Raw genomic sequence first — 24,896 nt, 5'->3', positions numbered from 1 at the left:
ACAACACACAGATGCTTGTGGCAATGTTTTACATGTTACCTCTCTACTGATATTTCAAATAAAAGATTGATTTCTGTATTTTTTGTTGACTTTTTTTTCTGGTGAACAGGTTTCATGTCCATCCATTAATTCCTGCAGTCTTTCTATAGATATATACGAAAGTAGGTGCTTCCAGAGCAACATTAGTATATTCAGCAGTTAGATGTTTCCATACTCATTTATTTCTGGTAGGGACAAAAATACTCTTAATTTGAAGCTTGTGGAGTGTAAATCATATTCAATTTATCAGGTAGTATTCTTTTAAGACTGATGAGTAACAACTCTTCAACATGACCTCATCCATACACTTTCAAATGTAAACTGCATATGAAATTAGAACAAGATGTCCCATTTTTTCAAATGTAAAAAAGCACTGAATAAGAATCCTTTTAAAATCTACTAATATACTGCTTCCACAGAATCACTGAAATAATGTGAACAGGTTTAAATACAGATTTATGGTTCTGCAGGATAGAGAAATGAATTTAAACAATGAAAATCAGTGATTTTCTCTCTAACCACAGAGTGTGGGCACAAGCTAGTAATTGGTACACAAAGTACTGAACCCAATATAATCATCATTTTAACACCTGTCGTTCTGTTCCTCTCTTTTTGCAGCGAATTTCCAGAGTTCTAGAAGATGGAAAGCAGCCTGTGGAGCAGCATTTCAAATCTTCATCTACAGACCTATAATGCATTCTGTTAAATAACCACTTTTCAAACAAAAATAATTATATATACATATGTGTATATATCCTATTTTGGACCACTGTCTACTGTAAAGAAGGGCACTAACAATATAGGTGACTAATAGAGAGTTTGAACAAAGTTATTGATGGGCTCTGATAGCGGTTATACCATACAGATACAGGAATAACATTTAAAGCAAATATTACAGGATGGGCTTACTGGGATACAGAACAGAAGTTTATTGAGCCTCTGGTTATACAAATCAAGGAACATTGTGTGTTCCCTGTGCTAAAAACTCATTCATGGTAAGAAAGATGCTAAAAGGTCATTTGCAGTGCTTGCCATACATATCACTTAAGTCCTGTTCTGTTCTTTTCAAAGAGCATATGAGTTATCCTTTCTTGTAGCTTGTATAGACACATTCTGGTTAACTTTAAACTACTGCTGGCAGTGTGGTCAAGGCAACAGATGGCTCAGTTCAAAACAGTCACCAAGATTATACTCTGTGGCTGTTGGATTTACGGTCCTCAACTTCTTCTGCTGCTCCTACCACACTGATCTGTGTCCTCATATCTTTCTCAAAGTTGAGTCTTTGTGCCACTGTATGACCAGGTTATTTTCAGAATGGCAGCTATTATATTAAAGCTGTGCAAAAGTTTACTTAGATGTGTACAAGTTGATGTGACGACCAGCAGTGTGATAAACAAAAGTTGCATTTTCTGCTGTTTATCAATAAAATATTAAAACCTTACTTGCCTCGAACCTTTCTCACTGGAATATTTATATTTGTTACGCATGTCAAGAGCTTCTTACTGACAGCAAGTGGAACTTTACAAGCCCAAGGCTTCTGCATCCCAAATAGGTTTTCTGTGGCTACAACCGATGAGGTGGAGTTGGAAGTTAATGCCTAATCAGCATGAAGTTATACAGCAATACAGGTCAGCATTTCACTTTTCTTTTTTAATAACCTGGCAGTTCTTTCTAAAGGTAAGTAGTTTGTCCAAAATTAAACATTTCTCAAGGAGAATAATTGATTTCCTTCACACACACTGGAATATTTCAGACATCTGTCTAAAATAGAAACATTTATAATGTTGTGGGTAGGAGGCTCGTATTGCTGCCATTTATGTGGATATGGGAAGAAAAAGAGATAAAAATTATTCCTTGCTAAGTGGTGGAATCAATGTGAAGGCAACTTGAGTTTGTTCTGTGCCTGTAAACAATGTTATGTTCAACATGAATAATTTAATTAATTTGGACTCTCTTTGCAGATTGTCAATGTGAAGCTGTTTTCTTCAGAAATAATTAGCAACTGTTTTCTGTGAAAACTTTGAAATATTTGTCATAGGAGCCAATGCTGCACTAAAATGCAGGATTCATTAATACTAAATTTCTTAGTGATGAAAATGATCAAAGGCAGAAAACCAAAATGGGTTTAGCTTTAACACCAACTACAGTTTGTTGGCATGGAAATTGGATGTATTCTTTTTGCTTCATTTTCTTTTCACAGCTACTTGATGGATAATGCTTCTGAGGAAGCATACAGGAAAAATATCAAGCTCAGTTTAATAGAGTTGTTATCTCTCAGTGGGATTAAGTGAAAGGCTGAGGGGTGCATCTTTTGTATGTTTTACATCTTGCTAACTTGAGGGAAGAAGGAAGAGGATGCCCAGGTTGTCCTTCACTATTATTTGTAGATACATTAAAGAAATATTGATATCACAGAATCAAATTATTTTAAAGAAAAAGTTTAGTTATACTTCTAAGGAATGAGGAAAGGATGAGTCAGTAACCATTTATTCTTTACAAAGATACACTAAGGTTATCTTTTGCCTATTATATCCTGTAGCTATGCTTGTATGTGAGAATGGAATAACGGATTATTAGCTCAAGCTGTAATATGAACAGTAAATACGGTGATTCAAAATAGAAATGGATGAAGAGTGGAAAGAAATGAAGAGCACAAAGACAAATACAGGCAAAGCACAAGCATGATGCCAAAGTCAGTCCTGGTGCTGACTGTTTAACTCGTGGTTCAAGGTTCATGGCTGTGCTTTGATTCAGTGGCTGTGTTTTGATTCAGTTCATGTAATTTGTGATCAAGGTTTTAGATTCACTCTTAATTGAAGAAATGTTAGCAAATTCACATTAATTGTCCAATATCACAGATTCAAACTCTTTCTGCCAGTCTGATTCTGGATGGTTTCCAAGCTTGAAATAATGTAAATCAACTCTGGGCAGAAAAGGAAAAATAACTAAGAAAAAATAACTGTCAAGAATGGAGCATACATGGAACTGGGATTTAAAAGATGTTTTTTTGACATGTAGCAACTCATAGGTTTCCAGAAACTGTATATACTGACATTTAGTCTAAATAAACAACGAGTGATGGTATGGGATAATAAGGTGCAGGTGCAGCAACCTGGCAACGAAAAACATAAATGAGCACTAACTATTGTCACTTCTGTCACAATCTGAACAGGCTTTTATCTTGCATATACAGAGGAGGGTGTACTCAGGTGGTACTGAACCCAACTTGATGGTTTTTTTGGAAATGAAGCTCAAAAGGTGGAACCCAACTCCAGGATAGCATCAGGCCTTGGCTGTTGTCCCAAGGAATTAATGAAGCATGTGTAACATCACCTGTAACCTGTATGGCTCCACTACCTCTCAACATGCAAGGTCAGAAAAGCATTTCTTTAGACAACAATGTTTTCATGTACTTCTTATATCAGAGTTCATTTCATTTCACTCAGACACTTCAGACAGTCTGGACAGTAACAGCCTGGCTTTCAGGATTGCTTGGCACTAAGGTAACCACTGGGTAATGTGAGTCTGTAACAACTTGTGTTTAGCATGGGATAGAAAAGGCTGCATGTACAGCAGCCTTTGCTGCTACACAAAGTTTTGTGTGTTGGTCAGTAGAAAGCTGTTACGCTGTAAACCATGTAAGATGCATTTAAGCTGCATGCCATTTATGTTTAGGTACTAGATGTCTGAATTTTAGACACAGACACCTAAGCTTTACCTGTTATGGAATGCAATACTGTTTTAATAGTGGTCTAGCTTCAGAAGAGCTGCTTTCAGTGGAGAATGAGGTCTGGTCTAACAAGGGAAATGTTTGCTTTCTGCTATATCAAGATAATCCGGAATATTCTTTAACTGATTTGGCACTAGCTTAGGTGTTCAATCTGCCCTTCTTTGCTCTATGCAATGATTCTGTCCACATTCTCATTATTAATTATGTCTGAATTATTCATGTTCTTTGGGAATTTAATGCTCTTGAAATGTCAGTAACAATTAGCTGGGGTAATGTGGCAGAAGGTGTTCAGAATGCAGGGCAGCAAGGGCCACATTTCCGAACAGTAAGAAGTTGTTTCATTAAAGATTTTACAGACCCCAAGAACACACTCTTTCTTGAACTAAGAGTTAATGTGTGAAACATGAGTATTTTGTTGCAGGGATTGCTTGATAGTGGACTTTTAATCTGTATCGCATGCAGTCTGTGATTTTTCTACTACAGATTGTTCTTTTTTGAGGGAGTAATGTGTGCCATATCACTTGTTCACTACAGAGTCCACAGATACATTAGGTATTGCTGGACTTCTGTTTTCATTTTCCTTGTTGATCTTGCTTGGTCTGGCTTTTGGCTCTAACTCTAATTGTCAGCCTGGTATTATCAATTCCTTGACGTTTCCTCTAATGCTCATTAACTCAGGATTCTCACTGTCTGTCTTGGGATGCCACTGTCCTGCAAGGTAAGAAAATAAGATTGGATTTTTTCATAATTTCGGAAGTCCATAATTTTAAATTAATCTATATTTTTTCCTTTTCTTGCCAGTTCACAGTTGATAAAAGGTCACAGCAATCATCAACAAGTTAAGTTAGAACAATATGTTAAACTAAAAACATTAAAAGACTGTAAGTAGGTTTGCCTAGATGTATTACTAATTCATCTCATGAACTCTGTATCCTTAGTAATACACAGTCTGGAATATGTCTTATGTTTACATTGGTGCCTGATTACTGCTTGATCATCCTGGCCTGTGAAGATCAGATCTCAGTAGAATCAACACAGTGGAATACTCTGCATTCCATGAGATTTGAAATGCAGAGACTATTTATGACCACAGTTTGTGAGGCATGGAAGCTATAAGGGAATAATACTGTAAGTTTCTCTCAATTTGTAAGCAAGTAAGCTGAGTGGTAAGGAGGAATTTTTAGCACTAACTGCTATAATGTGCTCAGTGTTTTGTGACAGCAGCCATTTTACTAAAAAATTTGTTTTGTATATGCTGACATCAATACAAATCATATAGCCCTAGGCCATTCTTTGTTAAGATGTCCCAGATCAATTTCACAGACTGTAAGAAAGTAAAAGGAACTACTTATCCAAACGCATTTCTTCTCATGTAGAAATCAACAGAATTCAGCTAATTTAAAGCCCAACTGTCTTTTAAGTTATCTCTTTTTAAAAACTCCTTACGACCAGAGAGGACGAATAATGTAAGGATCCTTTATCCTGTTAAGGTTTGGATGTTTGTATCTCTATCTTCCCAAGGACGCAGAAGCATCCATGAAAAATACTTGCCAGCCATCTCCTACCCTTAATTCCTTGAAGTAGCCACTGATATTAGAATATTTACTTGTACTTCCTGAACTGATTTCCAACTTGCTCTTGAGCATTCAAGGTCCTTTCAAGATAGAACACTGGGCGACATGCCTGGGGCTGCCCACAAGATATCAGGACTTCAGCACTGACAGCTTTTACTGCTGTAGGGTGATGAGAGTAGTTCTGTTTTACTGACTCAATCTGCAAATTTCTGTTCTGATTTGCCATCATAATGCAGTGTGTGCTAAAAATTAACACTGTAAAGGAATAACTAACTGTTCTGCAAACAAACCTGCAGTGATTGTGAATTTCATGAACCTTAAAATGTTAAATAAACGTGATTATAATTTCTCCTGATTGTGTTTTGGATAGAATTATCTCTTTTCTGTGCACTTTTTTTTTCATCTTCCAGGATAGCAGAAAGCCCTCTGTGCCACGAGTGATCTTATGGATTTCAGACCCTAGAATTAAATAGCCGTTGTGAGTGTCTATGCTTTTATAAGTATGGTTTGTGTGTTAAAGATTTCTTTTATGATTGTTAATATGTGCTGCAGCCACCATACACCCCATTATGCGTGTGGATATTCAGCCTGCCTTTCCTAACACATTCTTCATACCTCTATGAGAAACCCACCTCACTAACAGGAAACACAGGCCGGCCCATTAACTCAAGTCCCTAACTAGTTCAGCTGATGGTAGATGGCTGTTGGTGGTTTTTAGAATGGATTTAAGTGGTGGTTGATTGAAAAGGCACAGGAAAGTCATAGGGAATCAGAAGACAGTCATTTAAGGTGAGTTTTCAGGCCTGCAGCCAAAGAACAGACATTTATGTGAAGTAGATCTCTTGCATTCTTGTAACAGCAAGAATGAAAAAAAAAATGCATGACAGAGTAGGAGAGAAGATTTTCCATGTGAAGTTTGCTCCTAAGTTTTTATACATAAGTTTTTATATATAAGAATGCAATCTTGGATCGAGCTGCTCTAAATACTGCTCTTGGGGTGGGTATGGTTGTCACACCATAAAGCACGTTCCAGTCGGAGCCCCTGGTTCTACAGATATTGAGGAAAGTGAAATCTTTACGACGTGGCTTCTTTTGCTTGCAGTCTTCAGCAGTTCTTTGAGTCACGCTGCAGTACTAATGCATGAAGCTTGAATTTGTAGTCTTTCTCAACAGGTGCATTTAGACTTCTTTCAAAAGACAAGTCAAGAATGCTGATAGAAATTTTTGAGAACATTTACCAATTGTTAGTTTTATGGGTCTCAGAATTACTAATCTAGGTTTATGTAATACTGCTAAGCAGGTAGTGGTCACAGTATCGAAACGTACAAAGCTGCCTCTAGGGGAGTTTCTGAACTCAATACGTTCTCAAAACTTGTCACTAGGGGGAGGCAGGCGGCTGCAATACCTGCCGTGCGTCAGAACAAGCTATTGATCTGCCGGGAAACCAAAGTGGAGCAACTGGAAGCGCAAGGATTAACAACGCTGTAAACCATCCTATTCACAGGTTAGATGATCTTAGTTTACTGCAGTTAAATCTTGGTTAAACTAAAACAAAGTTTATCTATAACTGGGTGTGTCCATAGAGTAGTTCACTTCACTGACTTGTACCGCTTCACTTAGCACTGTTAGTTGCTAATTAATTTTCCCCAAGTGTGTTGTGTGAGTACCAACAGGCATAGAGGACTCTGCAAACAAAACATTAAAACACTGAATATATATTAAAAAAAAAACAAACAACAAACCAAAAACAAATCCTGGTTCCAAAACGTTTTGTTTTTTTTTTTTTTCAGTGAGGGGAAGTTGCCTTATCTATACAAATTGATGGTGAAATCTGACTCGGCCAGAATTAACTTAGGATGTTACTAATATTTTCTTGCACGGGAATTTAAGCTCTGAAGGCTTTTGGAAAAGTGTGCAGATTAATTTGCTCAGTAAACCCAGCTGATGGTCATACATCTCATTGGATTTTAGGACCATTTACCTCTAGTAACAAAACCAAACATTTTGAGTGACAGGCATAGAAAAAAAAGCAGATAATCTAAAACAGGTGAGCATTCAGCTGTTTGGAAGCTGGTAGGAACAGTGAGGTTTTCAAGATGCGATTGTTTGGGGTCGTAATATTTTCACTAAATTGAGTGACACCTTAGTTGCAAAAACTGTCCATTATGGTTGAACTTATGGCCTCTCTCCCTCACAGTTGTGTATGTAAATGCAGCAGATTGTAAGGGGGCCGCAGGCAGCTGAATGGAGGTCCTGCATTTCTTGCTCTCCACTGCCTGTTATGGATTAAACATTAAGCAGAGGATCCCTAACACCCCGCACCATATTGTATCTTGGTAAGATGGTGCAAGGTCTTTGTTGAAGCAGGAGTTATGACTATTCTTATTATCGCAGTCCTCATGGTCAGAAAAGAGCTAGCAGCACTTCAGGTTTTAAAGTCTTCCACAATTCCAGTTATGAAGTTGCATGAAAAATCTACCATGGGTTTGTTCTGTAAGTTTTTAAAAACTTAAGGTCATTCTAGCATTACTGCGTTAATGGCACTGACCTAAACAACTTCTTTCTGTTACTTTAATATTCAGTCAGTATTTCTAGCAATTAAGCTCAGTTCCCTTGGTTTGAAATACCGCTTGACATTCCCTGTTCTTTTTTTAGTGGTCTCAATGTGTCATTTTTCTGATGTTTCTCCTGATAGTGTGGTTTATTTTGTGCATACATTGGGCTAATGATTATTGGAGTAAGAGTTTAAAACTTCTGCAAGTCCTTTATGAGGCAAATAAGAATATGTACAAGTGTCTTTACATTAAAATGTCTTACTGACGGATATGGAATTGTTTCTGAATTCAATATGTGAATTGTTTGAAACAGGCTGCATTGCTAGGTTGAATGAGTTGTAGATGTAATCTCTTTTTTCTTAAATTGAGTTTTTCCCCTTCTTTGTGTCCACGTGAATAGTTTACATGAACTTTTCTTCACTAAGGTTTGATGCTACACCAGGATTGGGGTTATGCACAGTATTAACAATACAGCCTGAAGTGTAATACATCTGTGCACTAGAGGATTATCTGCCAGTAGCTTCTATGATCTGAACCAAGTGTGAACAATTTTTGGAAAATTAGCTGCAGCAGATGTCATAGGCTGCTTTATAATGGCTATAGGAGGAAGAAGTGTACACAGTATGTTACAAATTTTGTCAGGATGAAGTCACTACTATGAATTTTTTAACCTATTTTGGCAGTTAGAATGAATACATAGGAGCTGACTTAAAAACCTACGGAGAAAAGAGTTCTGCAGAGGCTTGGCCTCAATCTTGCATTTTGGAGAAATCTAGAAGAGAAAATCTATGTTTAACATAAGATTTGAGAACAGTCTGTTTGATCAAGAGTGATGACTGATGGTCATGCACACACTGGGCTCTACAGTACTGCATGTAGTAAAAAATTATTAAATACAATATTAAAAACATGATGCATCCTGCCTACAAACACCTCACCAAATCCAATGCATTGTGACCTTTAGAGGTAATGATCACTAAATTACGACTTTCTTTTTAGTGTTTTTCAGCTCTAAGCATGTTCTGTTAGGATACCTATGCCAGCATATTACCTGTTCCCAGTTTCATTACATGGAAGCCTCACTATTTCATTCTTCCTTCTTACTTCTGAAATTGCTGCCTCCATATCTTAGCCCTGCCAAGGACAGCAGTCCCAGTGGTGAGGACCCCAGGGCAGTGCTCCTGGCTGTGCTCAATTGACTCCACTTCCGACAAGCCCTGCTCAGAGCAATCACAGCTTGAACAAAGTTTACTCTTCCCGTGCTGCCTTTTGCCTGCATATGAACATCTGCACCTGAAGTGCAATACTGCAGTGATTTTCAGGCAGTAAGGTGTGCCCACAGTACTGACAAAGTACCATTCTTACAGGTGCTGTTTATATTTCTTTCTGAGTAAATCAGGCACAGTCAGTTGGAAGAAAAATGTTGCAGATCAAATCACGTCTGTGCAGAAGCTGTGCCAGCATGCACTGGCTGGGGAGGGATCAGACCTTTGCACTTCCAGAGCTACATAGGCAGAACCTTACAACTGTTATTGTATTTCATTGCTCTAAAAGCAGTACTTGCCATTCTTCACCCCAGTGCTTGCTTTTCTTAATTCTGTGCTGTACTTTGCTTGAATGTCACATAAAGGTAGGTCTGGTAGTAGCAGATTCTCAGGCATTGGCATAGCACAGTTAAGGGCTGACCTTTGTAAAATGAAGAGCATCAAAACTTTGTAATGATTAATTTGCAGAGGAAGTTTCAGAGCCTTCATCAGTCTCTGGTTGTAGAAATGGTATTTTTTGTTTTGTTTTTCTAGTGGTTGGCAACCCTGCTCGTGGCAGAGGGGTTGAAACTAGATGATGTTTGAGGTCCTTTTCAACCCAGGCCATTCTATGATTCTGTGTTGTTTTGTTAATCCCATCGTATTGCCAAATTTACCCAGCTCCCAGTTCAGTGCATTTTAACTGTATGTAAAGCACAACATCTTTGATAATAGCAATTTGGATGATGCTCCTCAAAATCCGTGCTGAATTTTTACTTCTTGATACAAATAAACCCTAAGCAATAACAAATTAGGAAGTTTCTTTCTTTTTCCTTTTCCTTTTCATTTTATTTTCCTTTTTCCGTTTTTAGAAGGTGGGGTGGCAAAAGTTTATTTTCTTCAGAAGGCAATGTTTTGTTACGTTTTCTCTCACACCACCTCGTGTACCTCAGCTCACTCCAAAACTGACTCCTGCTTTTGCTCACTTGAGTTTTTCTTTAAAATGTTATTCCACTGACTCCTCTATAAATGCTGAAAGGTTTTTGTGTTTTTTTTTAATAGCAATATTTATAATAACAGTATTTTCAGGACTACAGATAAAATTTTAAAAGATACCTTTATTTAGTACATTAATTATGAAGCTGTATGCAGTGTTGCTCAGCTTTTCACTTGTGTGTAACTGAGATTCTCACAGAGAAAACTGGTTTCAGGCTGCTTGGAGAAAAGAGGTGCTCGCACTGTTATCTCCTGAAAAATGACTCATCATTTCTTTTTTGTCCTAGCCACACTTTTAGTCAGTGGTTGCCACATAAAAATAAATCATCCCCATTACGTCCCTCTAAGCTTTTGTCTCCTGAATGTTATTTGTATAGCCTGGTTAGCATTCACAAACTAACAGCAATTTGTTCATTCATACCTGTAGTGCATATGATTTTATGGGTGTATTGATTAAGTAACAGCTATAGCGGCGTTTCTGAGCATGAAAATTGGCTCTGTCACCCTGTACTAAATATTTCAGTTGTGTTTCGTGCCTTTCAGAGTAACGATATGAACATGACAGCACTGTCACAGGGAGCAGGGAACCTGGGTGGAATCTCGTGCTGCAGCACAAGTCATTAAATGAAATGATGCTTGTGTGACAAATTAAAAAAGTCCTTGGTTCAGCCAAGGATTCAAACCTACAGATCAAAGCTCACATTTCTGCAGAATCTATGGGACTAGAACTATCTTACAGACTTTCTTGCCATTTGGGGAGTTTAATCGCACAAGTTACTGAGGCTGAGTCAGGTTCCAAACATATGTATGTGTGTACACTTAGATTCAGAAAAGGAGCCCACAAATATCACTTCTGTTGTCTGAGGAGAGCTGCAGGTATGCTTTTAACGACAGTGGAGCATTCTGTGCAGTTGTACAGTCTAAGAGCTGCCCTCCTTCTGAGGCAGATGTTAATGAGGTTGCAGCTCTGCTTTTTCTTATTTGTAAATGCTGGGTGCCATGCAAGGCTGGAGGTTTTTGGCTGTTACTTACTGCTTTTTTTTAGGAACCTACTTTTGTCTGCGTAGTTACAAACAAAGTTGGAAATTAGCTGAGAAAATCATTACATCTTTTCCTCCTTGGAAATTCTGCTAAGTGCTTTTGTGACTTTTTGTACCAGTCCTGCAGCAAAGAGGAAGCAGCCAAAAAAAAAAAACAAAAAAAAAAACAAAAAGATTTCCCATTTCGTTCACCTTTTTAAGCTCTAATGAAAGGTTTGATTATTAAGCTTGATTGCTTTTTTTTCTCATAAGATTAATCCATTTACATCAATAAGATTACCCACGTGAGTACCCTGTTGCAGAATTTGCCTCTAGTACTGAGATTGCCTAGGGGGAAGTACAAGGAAGTTGCAATTAAAGTTACAGAAGGAAAAGGAGGTCTGACCTTTTCTCTTCTTTCCCTTTTCTTTCCCTTTTCTTTCCCTTTTCTTTCCCTTTTCTTTCCCTTTCTTTGCCCTTTCCTTTCCTTTCCTTTCTTTTTTCTTTTCTTTTCAAGTATGCCTGCTGTTTCATTGACAAATGACAATAGCTTTTGCTCTATTAAGTGTTACCAGCAAGAGAACAAAACTGCTTTTATTTAAAAAGAAACAAAAACTACACGCTAAATCTTTGGTGTAAAAGGTAAAAAGAGGTGGATGTCTGATTAGGGGTTGTGACTTCAAGGTACCTCAGGCTTTCTTTATGTGCTTCACATTAGTGGAAAATTCCTTTGTTCATTTTAGAAGATAAACAGTTGTAAATTTCACGTTTGGTTGATGTAACATCAATGACTGGCTGGGACTGCCAGCATTCCAAAAGGGATATCATCCTAATCTGCAGCCACTCAGGGCCATGGGGCGGAGCCTGCAGTCCAAGCCAAAACACTTACAGGTGCATAAGTAAGTAGGGAAGGGCACAGGTGATGCACCTGTCTCAGGAAAGGAGCACTAGCACAGGTGTGTCATAACTTATCAGCTGCCTGTGTTAGAGCATGAGCTCCTTTGATCCACAAACGCACTCTCCACCACGCTGCAGCCCACAATTTCCAAATATTGGTCAAGAGCCTCCAGAAATGAATATCTACTATGAGAACTTCTTCCATCCACAGAATATTCCCAGTCCGCAGCGACCGAGCACCTTTGAGACAACGGACTACAACAGCACACCCAATCCTTACCTCTGGCTAAACGGACCTTCCATTACTCCACCACCGTATCTCCCGGGATCCAATGCCAGTCCTTTCATTCCTCAGTCTTATGGGATGCAAAGGCAGCTCCTGCCTAACATGCACGGCTTGGGAGGAACTGATCTTGGCTGGCTTCCTCTCCCATCCCAAGAAGAGCTTATGAAGTTGGTTAGACCACCTTACTCCTACTCTGCACTTATTGCCATGGCTATCCATGGAGCACCAGAAAAGAGGTTGACTCTCAGTCAGATCTACCAGTACGTGGCTGACAACTTCCCATTTTACAACAAAAGCAAAGCTGGCTGGCAGAACTCAATTCGGCACAACTTGTCTCTCAACGATTGCTTCAAGAAGGTGCCTAGAGATGAAGATGATCCAGGTATATATACCTTCCCCCCACCTTTCTCCTCTCTATTTAAACGTGATTAATCTAATACACATAGTAGCTTCTCTTTTTTCACAGGGCTGCACTAGAAGGCAAGCATGCATAGCTGAGTTCCGATTCAATATTCTTTATCAAATCTCTGTAAAGAAAGAGATTCTTTAACGCTCTAAATCTTCCTCAGAACCAAGCACAGGAGCAGCCTGAGGAAGTCATATTCAGAAATCATTTGGTGTAACATGTATGAATTATATCAAACTTAACTGAGGACTCATAGAAAGAGGATAAAGAAAATTCAGACTAGTCACAGCAGTCCAGTAGCTTTAGGGAGTCAACAGTAATTATCACAAGGAGAGCAGGCTGCTTTTGTTTTATTTCAAGTAGTGTTTTGCTTGGAATCTCACTTTGGCTGTTTCCAACCCACTGGTGAAATGTCATCAGATTCTTCTTCCTTTTTTTTTTCTTTCCTGTCAGTAGCCATTGAGAACCTTTTGGGACATTAAAGGCACTCGATTGTGTTTCCAGAGAGAGCCAAAAATGTGCTTCTGTCTCATTGGTAAACTATCCTACTCCACTGAATCTGCAGGAGCAACCCATTGTTGGATTTGATTACTTATTGCTGTAAATTTGGAGGACCAGTTATCTAGTGAAAACCTCATTCCCCCACCAAGAAAAACAAAAAGCAAAACTAACAAGTCTTTCTAGAGGCTCCAGTTGTAGTTCTAGCTGTGTGTAGAGTCAAGGCTACAGGACATGGGGGAAAACTTATGTGGAAAAACTTATGGGAAAAATTATTTTTTCAAAAAAAGAAGACTTGTGCTTTTGTGTGGTTACAAAACGTGTATTTTTTGCTCATGCAAATTTTCTGTTTCTATGAAAATAAAATTGAAAAATCAAAGAAAACTGTTCTTTGCTGACTGCAGGCATATTTTAAAAGTGAAAATGTGTTTGTCCATCCTTGACAGGAAAAGGGAATTACTGGACTCTGGACCCAAACTGTGAGAAGATGTTTGACAATGGCAACTTTCGCAGGAAGAGGAAAAGGAAATCAGATATTGGGGCTAGTTCTGCCCATCTTACATCAGAGAAATCCGAGGACAGTGCCTTGACTGGCAGCCCCAAAGCTGTAGAGCATCAGGATCTTTTGGAAAACTCATCATCTGGGACTGACAATCCACCCGATAAAGGATCTCCGCCTCCATCTTCCAGCAGTCCGTGCCTTAGTAATTTCATTTCCAGTATGACTGCATACGTTAACGGCTCTAATTCAGTGGGCCGCTCAGTGCCATTGGGACTTAATGCTGAACCCACTGACAAAATGGGACAGAATATGGTAGGCTTAAATTCCTACTCTCCGCTCTCTAATGTCCCCAGTCATGGTGTGGGAGAGTGGTCCAATTCTATGCCTCCCAGTCACCTCGGCTATAGCAACTCAGTGCTCAACCAGTTTAACAGCCATTTTTACAGCAGTATCAGCACAAATAACACTCTGTTTTCCAGGGAGGGGACGGAGGTTTAAATAAGAGATCTTAAGACATCAAAATATAGCTATTTATGAGAGGGAGTGACCGGTGGGTGGATGATTACTGTTAGTCTGTTATCTCTAGGACCTGCATTGTGTCCTACCTTCTGACAGCCCCAAACGTTTTAGCTGTTACGCTTACTCAAGTCACAAGCACTCCACATTTGGCAGCTCCATATAAACATGGAGAGATTTTAACAGCAAGAATAGTGAAGAGGTCTGCTGGAGGTTGTGTCTGTACTGCTGCCAACCATGGCCCCTATGGAGATCCTTGAGAGGAATTACTGTTCGCCTTAGGAATGTAACCTTCTGGCAAGGTACTAACTTTGCTATGATGCTTTTAAAGCACTAATATGTATTTGGCTATATCTGTAAATTACCTCTCTTGCTCATATAGGCTGTCTGTACTAGAGATTCTTGGTATGTTCTTATTTGGACAAAGCTATTCTGAGACACTGAAGGATCTACAGCAAAAACAACTGCATAGTGAGTAATAACTAGCAGGGATGAGTGAATGCCCTCTTTAAATTTCTCTAACACTAGAGCATACGTTGCCTCAACTCTGATGCTGTTTCACCCCTAAGGGGAATGTGGTTGTGAAGCAGGCTAGCATAATCAAGGACACAACATTCATTTTGAAACTGAAACAAAGCATAACAAAACATGGAGTTGCCTTCTGCTGGTGCAATCGGATCTTTGTGTTTCAAATTCTGAGTACAGGGTCAAATTTTGTGGCAAACGTCTCTGTACTACATATTTTCTTTCTTTTTGTAACAAAGTCCATGCAATTGTTTTGTCATTGTGTAAATATTAGGAATAATTCTTATTTTTTTATATTCTACTGTAACCACAAACAAAAATTAAAATAAATGAAGTTTTTTCAAACCAATAATTGAATCAAGTTTCATACTTATGTAAAATAATACCTCAGACTGTAGAGCCTGCAACATATGCAGGCACCACGTTTTACTGGTATTTACTTTTACACTGCTGTGCACTGATCAGACTTCCAGAATGATGGAAAACATATTAATGCACTGTAATAGCTACTGCTTTGTCTTGATTTCTTGTTTTTAACTCTGGATGGATACAGTTTTGTTACAGGCCATCCCAGAAGCATTTTTAATAAAGAATTTGTATATAAGAATGTGTGTGTACTATATTTCTTACATCTTTAAAAGCCTCCTTAATAGTTTGACTTGTGCTGTTAGCTTGTGGAAAACCTAGTGAAATATTCAGGTAAGGTCAGAAAGTGAGACAGTATATGTCTAGTGAACCAAACTTTGCATGCCTGGGGAATACAGTTGGCTGCTATTATGCAAAATACTTTCACTAAAGAAAAATAATCCTTCCAGTTGCCCTCTTGGAGCTAAGTGGTGCCAATCATTTCAGAAACCAGACTGTATTTTCACATGCTAATTAGCCAAAGAGTGACTGCAATCATTTCTACATTCTCATTTATCATGTTGTCCTTATGACTGTTCACTGAGCTCACTCAATATTATGAGTTCTCATTTGGAAGCTGAAACTTCCGTCCGTGGCTAACAGCTCAAATAACAACATAAAATAACCTTCTGGCAGTGCCCTTCTGCCATGACTGTAAGTTCTTCTGAAGTCAGGCTGTACTGAGGCCTGAGCTGTAGCCTCCACCCTCTGGATTTTACAGCCATTCCACGAGTACCAGCCCAGATGAGCCCTACAGTGCCCTGCAAGTCAGCAGCCAGCAGCAGTTGTTGCAGAGGCTTGCTCATGTGACAACTGAGAAGTGCATTGAGTCAGCACTGTTACGTGTGGGATCCAGTAAAAATGCAACAGACTGCCCCAAACTGCAACTCCTGTGGAGTACGCAGTTCAGAGAACAGGAAATTGATTTCTTTGCTCCTTACCTGTAAAATGTTCTGTTGTAGACTTACGGATCAGAAGTGTGGGAAAAAGAAGATGTGAACTGTGCGAAGCAGAATGATATTGCTGAACAATAGCAGACAGTAGGAAGCAGCTCCTTTGTCACTTTGTGTTGCATTTAATGTGTGCTTCCAACAGGACAAGACTTTGGGCCTCATTGCTTCCCAGACGCCGTTAAGCAAATACCCCTTTTGGCCTCTAAGTAGTGAGGAAGTACTTCTAACATACTGGTTCTTCATAGGCAGAGGTATTTTTCCTACTGGGTGCCCTACGTGCAGGGGTCAGTTAGCTCTCCAATGACCCTCCAGCTAGGTTGATATGCACCAACTCTGGTGATGAACCTGCTGTTCAAGGAAGGAATGGAAAAACACCTGCATGGCACACATGAACTATTATTCCTAAAAGCACAAATCTTTGTAACAAAAGCTATAAACATTCTTCTTTATTTTTGCTTTTTTTTTTTTTTTTTTCCATAGGGAATTGATTTTGATGACCAGTCACACTGATAGGTTCCTGGAGCTACTGCACATCAGTCTAGCACCTGCAAGGAAACTGCTGTGCTTGTATGAGCAGCAGCACTGGTCTTCTTAAGGTAATGTTCCTATTCATGTATTTTGCCAGTATGGTAATTACGTGTTTGGAATGAAAAGCATCTCTACTGTTGTTTTTCTTTAGTGTTTTTGTCTTTGTTGTTGTTTTTAACTACACTATATTACCAACATGTATTGTTACATGCTATCATACAAACATTTACTGATTGGTGCTGCTTGAAAATATAATCTGGGCTTCAATGACTCTCATTAGTTTGGTCTGTGATGATTCCTGATTGATTGATTGTTATTTTCTTATTGTGTTTTGTTTTGAAATGCAGCTATCTTCACATTCCAATGTGGGCACTGTGTTCCTTGATTCTTCAATCACTTGTTCCTGGTATAAATGTTAGCTGTTAAAGGTTGCTCCTGTCCCACCAAAACCACAGCCAGACGTGAAGTGGTCAGAACAGGTTCCTACTTCCCCTCCTTCTGTCATCACAAAACTTCTGCAAAGACAGAAGCCTTCTGTGGCAGACAGTGTGCTTTGAGTAATGAGAAATAGGCTCATAGTTGAGGTATAGTTGAGCTATACCAAAGATTAGCTGCTGAACCACTTGTGCAGTTTCATCTTCATTCACCTTGGTAGAAACACTTTCCCTGGATTCTTATTGCAGTTTCATGGTTCTGTGTTCTGTATTTGCAGCAGGAGAATCTGCAATCTGCAACACTTCAGCTCTAGTTTGCTCTAATATTAGTTCTCATTTCCACGTTTTCATTATAGACTTGAGCTGCAAATCATGTTAAAGATTTGGGGCTTCACAGCAGAAATCTGGGCAATGAGGTTTCCCATAGAAAGTGTTGTTCACCTTGTTATGGGATCAACTGCAAACCCTAGAGTCCAGCAGTGCCATTCCCCAGCAGTCCAAGTGGAGCCCCACCTACAACTTGATGTATGTAGCAGAAAAAATGTTTTATAATCAACAATCTTGGTAAACATTTAAAAAAAAAAGGCAGTCTAGTAGATCTAAATGAAATGAAGCCATGAGGTAATGCAAATCAGAGACTCGCTCATCTGCCAAATCCAAACCAGGTCATTGATCAGATAATCAGATAATTGTAGACAGCGTAGGAGAAGAGGCCTCTGAAGAAAGGAGCAACACTGGTGATAGTTTGCCATAACGATGAGGAATGGAGAGCTGTTAACAATGAGATCAGCCAAATCTCATGTTACCATCAGCATGCAGGAAATGTAATTAATCTTGGTGGCAATTTACTCTGTGCTTCATAATTGTTTTAAAGGCTGAGTTTGTTGTGCAGCTTTCAGCTGGATTAGGCAAAGTAGTCAAAGATCATTCGGTACTGGCATCTACTTTATTAATGGTACTGGTTTGCATATGTTATGAACACAAAATTTAACATTCACTTTGAAGCACACACTCTTCTGGTTGCACGTGATTTTTCTGCCTCTGATCACCCCTTCATGTAGGTGGTTAATGCACTTTAGATCTTGATAACTGTGTCTACACAAATGCTTAAGTACTCTCTCCTTCCTTTGAGTCAGTCAAAATGAACCAGGCTCAAGAAACTTGCTACTGATAACTGCTAACACTAACCTAAATAGCCCATGCTGCATCTGGTCTGGGGGGATTATGAAGAGAGAAATTAATGGACAGGTGCATCATATTTGTGCTTGACTGAAAGGCTGGTGGACAGAACCTTCCTTCATCAAGTGAAAGCTAGTTCACACTGCCCTGTGAAACCATTCTATGAAAGGGGAAAAAACTGCTATAGCTATTGCTTTCTGTAAACAATGGGAGACTTCTAAAGCACACATCAGAAATCTGAAATGATACAGACTCAGGAACACTCTTTCAGTGCTTGGTAAACAAATAGGAAGACAAATATGTCTGGTGACTGTTTACCTAGTTTTCCAATTATAGTACAGCTTCTTAGTTCTTTGCTTATCTAGTAACAGGTATTAGAAAAAGAGACTGCACAATGCTGTGCAAAATATATGAAAAAAAGGAATTATAAATACCTTAGGTTTCATTCACTGTCTTACCAAACATACTGCAGTGTTCTTATTAAGTGGAAAAGAAGCAAAGAGAGACCAACTTGAGAAAACCTTTACCTCAGTGAGCTTTAAAGTTTGTGTTTAACTGTAGAACTCTGAACTGCCTGGCATCCCAATATTGATAACCAGTAAGAGATTAAATGCTACTCCTTGTTCCAAGATGACACCAAGATGTGTAGCACAGGTATCTCTAAATGAAAATAAAATTAAAGTGCTGCCAGAATTTATTTCTCTGACAAACAGCAACAGGCACTTTGCCAAGTGTATTCTGAATTACAGTGCACTGACTTTTTTCTCATGATGGGATACATTATGAAATTCTTCACTGTTTAGCAGTTTAGTCAATAGTTTCTTTGTTGCTTCATGTGAAAATGTTCGCAGGTGAGTAAAATAACAAACTTCTTCCCAGTAGCACTGCCAATTCATGACACTGCCAGCTAACAGCACTTCACAGCAATTCTTGCAACTCCTTCCAATTGAATTTGAGGAGAGCTGCTCAGAGCTATGTTGCTCTTTCGCCAAAGTCTTCATACTTTAAGATGTATGAAGTCTGAATAAGAACGTGCAGTTGGTCACTAGTAACCTTCATCTTTCTGAGCTGTAAGTGTTGACAACTACAAGAATCTGTGCTGCTGTAGCCATGGAGGTACTGCTGTTAACTCTATCACAGCTGGTACTTGTCATGTGCTAGAAACCTCCATGGCTCTGAGTACCTGGACAGAAAGACACTTCAGTTTTTCTTCTTTATGGTGTAAACCTAGTTTAAGAACTTTCATCTACACAAAGAATCCTTCTTGAGTGGACTTACACAATATACAGCCTTCTGATAAGTTGTGCAAATTAACTTTCAGACTACCCCTCCAGAAACAATTTTTTGTATTTTGTATTTGCTAAATTGCAATACGAATTTTCCTTTACTCCTCACCTTGTCTTTACTCTTTTTAAATCCAAAAATATTCCTCTCCAAATTTCACTGCTGTAGACTATGCAACCAGTTCTGTGGGTACTTCCAGCATATCTTCCATCAGTGGTTCTCTGTTGCTACTTAAGAAGCAAGACAAACAGTCATGCAAACTCTTTAAGTAGTTAATCTTCATTTCTAGCCTGCATGCTACTCATTTCCTATATAAGTTAGTTGGCAAAAAGCTGTTTATTGTTTCTTCGTAAAAAATTCCTGAAATAATCCCTCATGGAGCAGTCTCACAAAGTACCAAGGATGTCAATTCATCTCTGTTAAAATTGAAACAGGAGAACTCAGCTCCTTATCGGTTTAAACCAGTACTGCCTGATGCATGTCACCCTGCAGAGTACGCCAGTGTGAGGGTGTCAGAACCTCTCTCATGCTCTTGTCTCCAAGACAACTGAAGGGAGCAGCATAATCCTAGGATGACAGAAGCTTTCTGCTCTTAATGTTATTTGCTATCACTTGTTTGTTTATTTTTAATGTGCTTTCCCTGTGGAATACACAACATGCAACAAAGCTTTTCAGCAATATCCCTCAACTGGTAGGCGTGCATAGTTTAGTTAACTGCCTTAAACTGTTACTAATGCTTCCATTTAATCTTCTCCAGCCAAAAATTGCTCCTCTTGCCTCCTAGTTATCAGTTCTTCACAGAATTTGTTGTTCTTGCTTCTGTTCCTCTGACAGATTCCAGAAGATGAGTAAGGTGAGCAGGCACAATGACAGTGTTGTCATCAAACTCTGCATGTGTTTTCCAAGAGGTAAGCAGAGCTAGCCTTTGGTGTGCTGATAGATTCCATGAAGAGCACTCAGAAGCTGTGCTGTAATTACATGCCATGTAAGGAGAGTGTATCCCCACATTTAATACTGTGCCTATGTAATTTATGATCTAAGGGTGTCCAGCTGGATTAATAAGACACTTTTAATCCTGCATGCCACCAGATGCAGGAGCATCTGCTCCATGCTGTAATGCTAGAAGTTTCATGGCAGTGTTACATGGATAGCAGCTAATTATGTCCATAAGTGAACTGATGTATGTTTCCAGGCAGCATGCTGGAAGGAGGAACAAGAGGAGGAACAATATTTGTGTATCAGGGCTTTTTATTTGTTCTGCATGCAGTTTCATCTAGAAATCAGAACTGTCCTCTTGTTAGGATGCTCCACAAAACTGTGGATGTTACTTAGAGTCCAGCACAAGCAGAGATACAAAGCTACTGAGTTTATTTCTTTGCCTTTGGAGGTGTGGATTTGTTGTGGCACAGTACTGGTACTACAGAGCAGGGGGGTAATACTGATGTGCCTTATATTTCAGTAGCTACTTTTTATGCTGCTTGAACAATGTGTTCTGACACAAACAGCCTATTGTTTGCAATTTCGTGCCAAGAGCTTTGTGTATGCAAACTTGCATGCAAATCAGATTAATTTACTATGTTTCCCTCCAATGAAAAAGTGAAGAAAGGAAAAAAAACATTTAGCTTCAGCTACACATTTTCCTATGAAGAGGGCAGCTATTAAATGATTTATGGAAAGAATGCTAAGAATGCAATAAGTTCAAAGAAAATGAACTGCTATCTTTCTTCCCTGACAGCTGGGAACCTGGTTATTTAATGTTAATAGTGCCATCATCCAACTAGACTCAAACCATTATTTGTGCACAAGGTATATGTGCATTTTACTGTATCACTGCAAGCAGGCAGATCTCAAGTTATTGGCTTTACTTTCAGTCAAAAAAAAAAACAAAACAAGCAAACAAACAAAAAAAAAAAACCAAAAAAAGTCTAGCATGATTCTTGCAAGGAAGGGGAGGAGAAAGGATGTGGGGTTTGATGTTTACTCCTGCTCCCCACCTATTGCTTTGCTGGGGACAGGGTGGCTTCAGCTGAAAATGCAAGTATTCTAAGAGCTTTCCCTGCTTTAGGCCTGCACAACTCAAATCCTCGGATCTCGAATAGCTCTAAACCAGCACACCTACATGAATGTTTCTGTGAGAAAGTACTTCGTGCTGCACTGCAAGCTGTCTGCTATCAGAGCTCTCTGGAGGACAGCATACAGAACTAGAACTACGAAGGATGTCTGTAATAAGACTATATATAAGTATGATAGTATAATATGCTGTATTATATGTATAGTACTGTGGAGAGTACTGATAATGTTATCTCACATATGACCTCATTACTAAACAGGTGTTTTTTTCAATTATTTGACTGTTGCATTAAGTTTTATTGATCCCTCATGCTCCCATGGAAAATGCAAAGTTCACAAAGCTTGACCTTTTTTCCAGAACCACAAAACCATCTCTTGTTCTACTTGGAAGTAACAAAGATGAGATAACTGTGGATAATTATGGAGAGAGATACTCCCCAAATCTGGATTTACGTAATACTGTCTCTATTCACTGTAAGTAAATACATGATAAGATAAGCAAGCATGGAGACAAGTCATTGTTTTCCTGCTATATCATGTGTATCCTTCGCTATTTTTGATATGATGGAGCCAAACAGCATGACAACCTGAAACCTTCTCCATATGAGCAAGGGTCAGTGACAGTGCAGGGCACCTGCAGGCTGCTTGCACTATGACATTTCTATTTTTTGTACAGAATGCTTGCTATTTAAAGCAATGATTGAAAAATTATATGTTTGGGGATTTCATTTATGCAAATAAACATGCAAAGAGGCGTGTTCTTTTATTCCCTGGCAAGTTGTGAGGCGTCTCTTAAGTTTGAAAGCCTACAGAATATTCTCAATCAGGACATTTTTCCTCCAACAAAGTGTATTTAACATTCCTAACCTTGAGCAGCAGGGGAAAAAATAAGGTCACAGCTCTAGAAAAACCTATTGATGATAACTGATAATATGAAAATGAAGGAGTCAAGCAGGCTGTGGATAGCATAGCCTGGATCTACTTAAAAAAAAATAAAAAAAAATATATATATATATATATGTGATCATGAAAAGCATGAAAATTCCCTAGAATATGAATGAATCAGAAGCTATCACTTGCAGTCAGATTAATCCTTTGAGTCACTGTTGCCATCTGGGGCAGATGATGGCTGGAATGGCCTGTTATCCAAAATAACAGCGAAGGGGAGAAACACCAACAGACATAACAGTCACAAGAGTGACATAAACCCTGTGATGTGAATTGAGAGCACTGGCAAGTCAGCAAAATGTCTGTGAATTTTCCAAATTTCCATTTTATGTGGGACACACAGATCAGACACAAGATCACAGCAGAGGTATTAGCTACCTCCTGTGGTTACCGGACATTAAATGTTGCAGTGGTTTCTGCGTGACTTGTAGAGCTCCTCACATGCACGTGTGTTTGGTAGAGGCAGGGGGAGTCATTATTTTTATCTGTGATCAACATTACTACATTTTACAGTGTAGTTATTGAGATAATTCATCTGATAATTAGTTTGGGCTTGCAGATTACACTTGGAAAGGGCATTTTTCACCTTACATTTATAGGGAGTTTTAATATTGCATTTCATTGGGCAGTTGTGCAAAATAGAAAGGTCTGTGTACTGCTGTATGCAGTGAATTCTGCAGAGGGGTATGGCCTGGTTTTGAATAGCGGGGTAAAGCAGGTAAGCAAGTGATAAACACTCTTGAATTTATATGAGAGTTATGAGGTAAGCAACAGTGTGCTGTCTGTTGTGCATGCTGCTTCAGTGTCTTCCTGGTAAGGAAAATAGAAAACAGAACAGAAAACAAGGTGTGTATTTTACCCTGGCTTCTCTCAGTACTTTGCAAATTCTTATAATCAGTGGGAGGATTTAGTGCACGGAGCAGTACTTTGTGCAGCAAGTGGAAGACTGTGTTGGAAGAGAATTGAATAGCTTTTCATAGAAATTGTTCTTCCTGAATATAAATGTGAATATACAACTAAAAAATTGTATTTCTCTCTCTCCAGAGGCACCGGTCTGGCTTGTGTTGAAGGGGGCTGAAACAGAAGATGGGCTTGAAGTTGGCACAGCAACTCAGTTCAGGTAAATGAATCCACAGAGTCCATTTGCTTGGTACAACCTCAGTGGAAACAATTTCTTACAGCAATTATGTAATTACTTCAGGCAGCTTTAAAAAAATCATGCTTTGTCAGCTGTATTCTTACTTTTGAACACTGCTCATGGACAGGACAAGCAGGACATAGGATGCAGCCTGCCAACAGTTTTAGGTTACTGTTACTAGGGGTTATTACATGTTCAATTAAAAATTGTAACACAACGCAGTTTCCTATGCTGCAATCAAAGGTATTTATGGAAATATCAGCATCCAGCTTTGCCTTAGACCCTTATCCATGTGATTACAACCTACAGCATGTACCTTCTTGGTGCAGCTTTCTAAAGAAACAATAATCCCTCCTTAACTTTCATGCAAAAAAGAGTCCACACATATTTCCACTGATCAGGTACACTCGCACCAAATTGTGGTGGCTCTTGAAATTACAGCCTCCTGATTTTTACATACATGTTTATACACTCATTTTAACCTCACTCTACGGATTTTCAGGCTCAGCAGACACTGTCAGTATTTTCTTAGAAAGCATCTTACAGTGGAACAGAGTTTGAATAGCTCTGATCATTCCGCAGTTACTTTTGATTAGCAGTGGTAAGCAGGTGCACTCTGTGTTGATTAAGCACATTCATGATGAGGCTTCCTGCTGGCTGACTCGGTGCTTCAATCCTAACTCCATTCTCAATGCCCCAGTGCCTGTAGCACGTAGTCACTGACTGCATTGCTCCTGTTGCCATGCCGTTTTTAGTACTTTCAAAGATCTCCTAAGTAATGAGAAGACACTGCACATGCAAATGATTTTTATACCACTGCAAAGGCATGGAACTTAAGAAACAGAGCACAGAAAGATATGTGCATGTGATCATGCATATTAATCATCTTCGAACGCAGAAAATTAGTGAAGCATGCAGAAACAAACAGTACTCTTAGTTATACAAGATTTTCATCATGAAAAGCTTTAAAATCTGTAATGCTGTTTTCTGAAACAATTTACTTCTACTTATATCAGTTGACTATTTATTGAAAAACTTAATTACAAAATCTACATTTACTATGTTTACTTTTGTCCTATCTTGAAATAGATTCTTCAGAAGATACATTTGAATACATTTTATGTCTTAGAGTCAATGACATTCCATTCATAACAGTACATAAATAAGCAC

At 38.8% G+C, this 24,896-nt stretch overlaps 2 protein-coding genes across 2 annotated transcripts in view; both read left to right on the top strand.

Annotated features, from left to right (window-relative positions):
* The window catches only part of DOCK2 (dedicator of cytokinesis 2), a 155,205-nt gene extending 153,725 nt beyond the window's left edge, over window positions 1-1,480 (top strand). The window contains exon 52 of the mRNA XM_042880726.1: window positions 658-1,480. Within this exon, the coding sequence (XP_042736660.1) occupies window positions 658-732 (75 nt within the window). The 3' untranslated portion in view covers window positions 733-1,480. The remainder of the gene's footprint in view (window positions 1-657) is intronic.
* Window positions 1,481-12,148: 10,668 nt separating this feature from the next.
* FOXI1 (forkhead box I1) lies at window positions 12,149-15,324 on the top strand. The gene is made up of 2 exons (XM_042880720.1): window positions 12,149-12,722; window positions 13,691-15,324. Exons 1-2 carry the CDS (start codon window positions 12,149-12,151, stop codon window positions 14,242-14,244), a joined length of 1,128 nt encoding a protein of 375 aa, XP_042736654.1. The 3' UTR covers window positions 14,245-15,324.
* Window positions 15,325-24,896: the final 9,572 nt, after the last annotated feature.

This window comes from Lagopus leucura, unplaced genomic scaffold (assembly GCF_019238085.1).
Source record: "Lagopus leucura isolate 7727_CA_CO unplaced genomic scaffold, USGS_WTPT01 Super-Scaffold_100027, whole genome shotgun sequence".
NCBI lineage: Eukaryota > Metazoa > Chordata > Aves > Galliformes > Phasianidae > Lagopus > Lagopus leucura.
This window is presented reverse-complemented; position numbering and strand designations above follow the sequence as displayed.

Bases quoted from the DNA above. Each gene is read 5' to 3' on its own strand.
- FOXI1 (XM_042880720.1), top strand. From the start codon at position 12,149: ATGAGCTCCTTTGATCCACAAACGCACTCTCCACCACGCTGCAGCCCA. The intron at 12,723-13,690 runs GTATATATACCT...CATCCTTGACAG, and splicing joins TAGAGATGAAGATGATCCAG to GAAAAGGGAATTACTGGACT.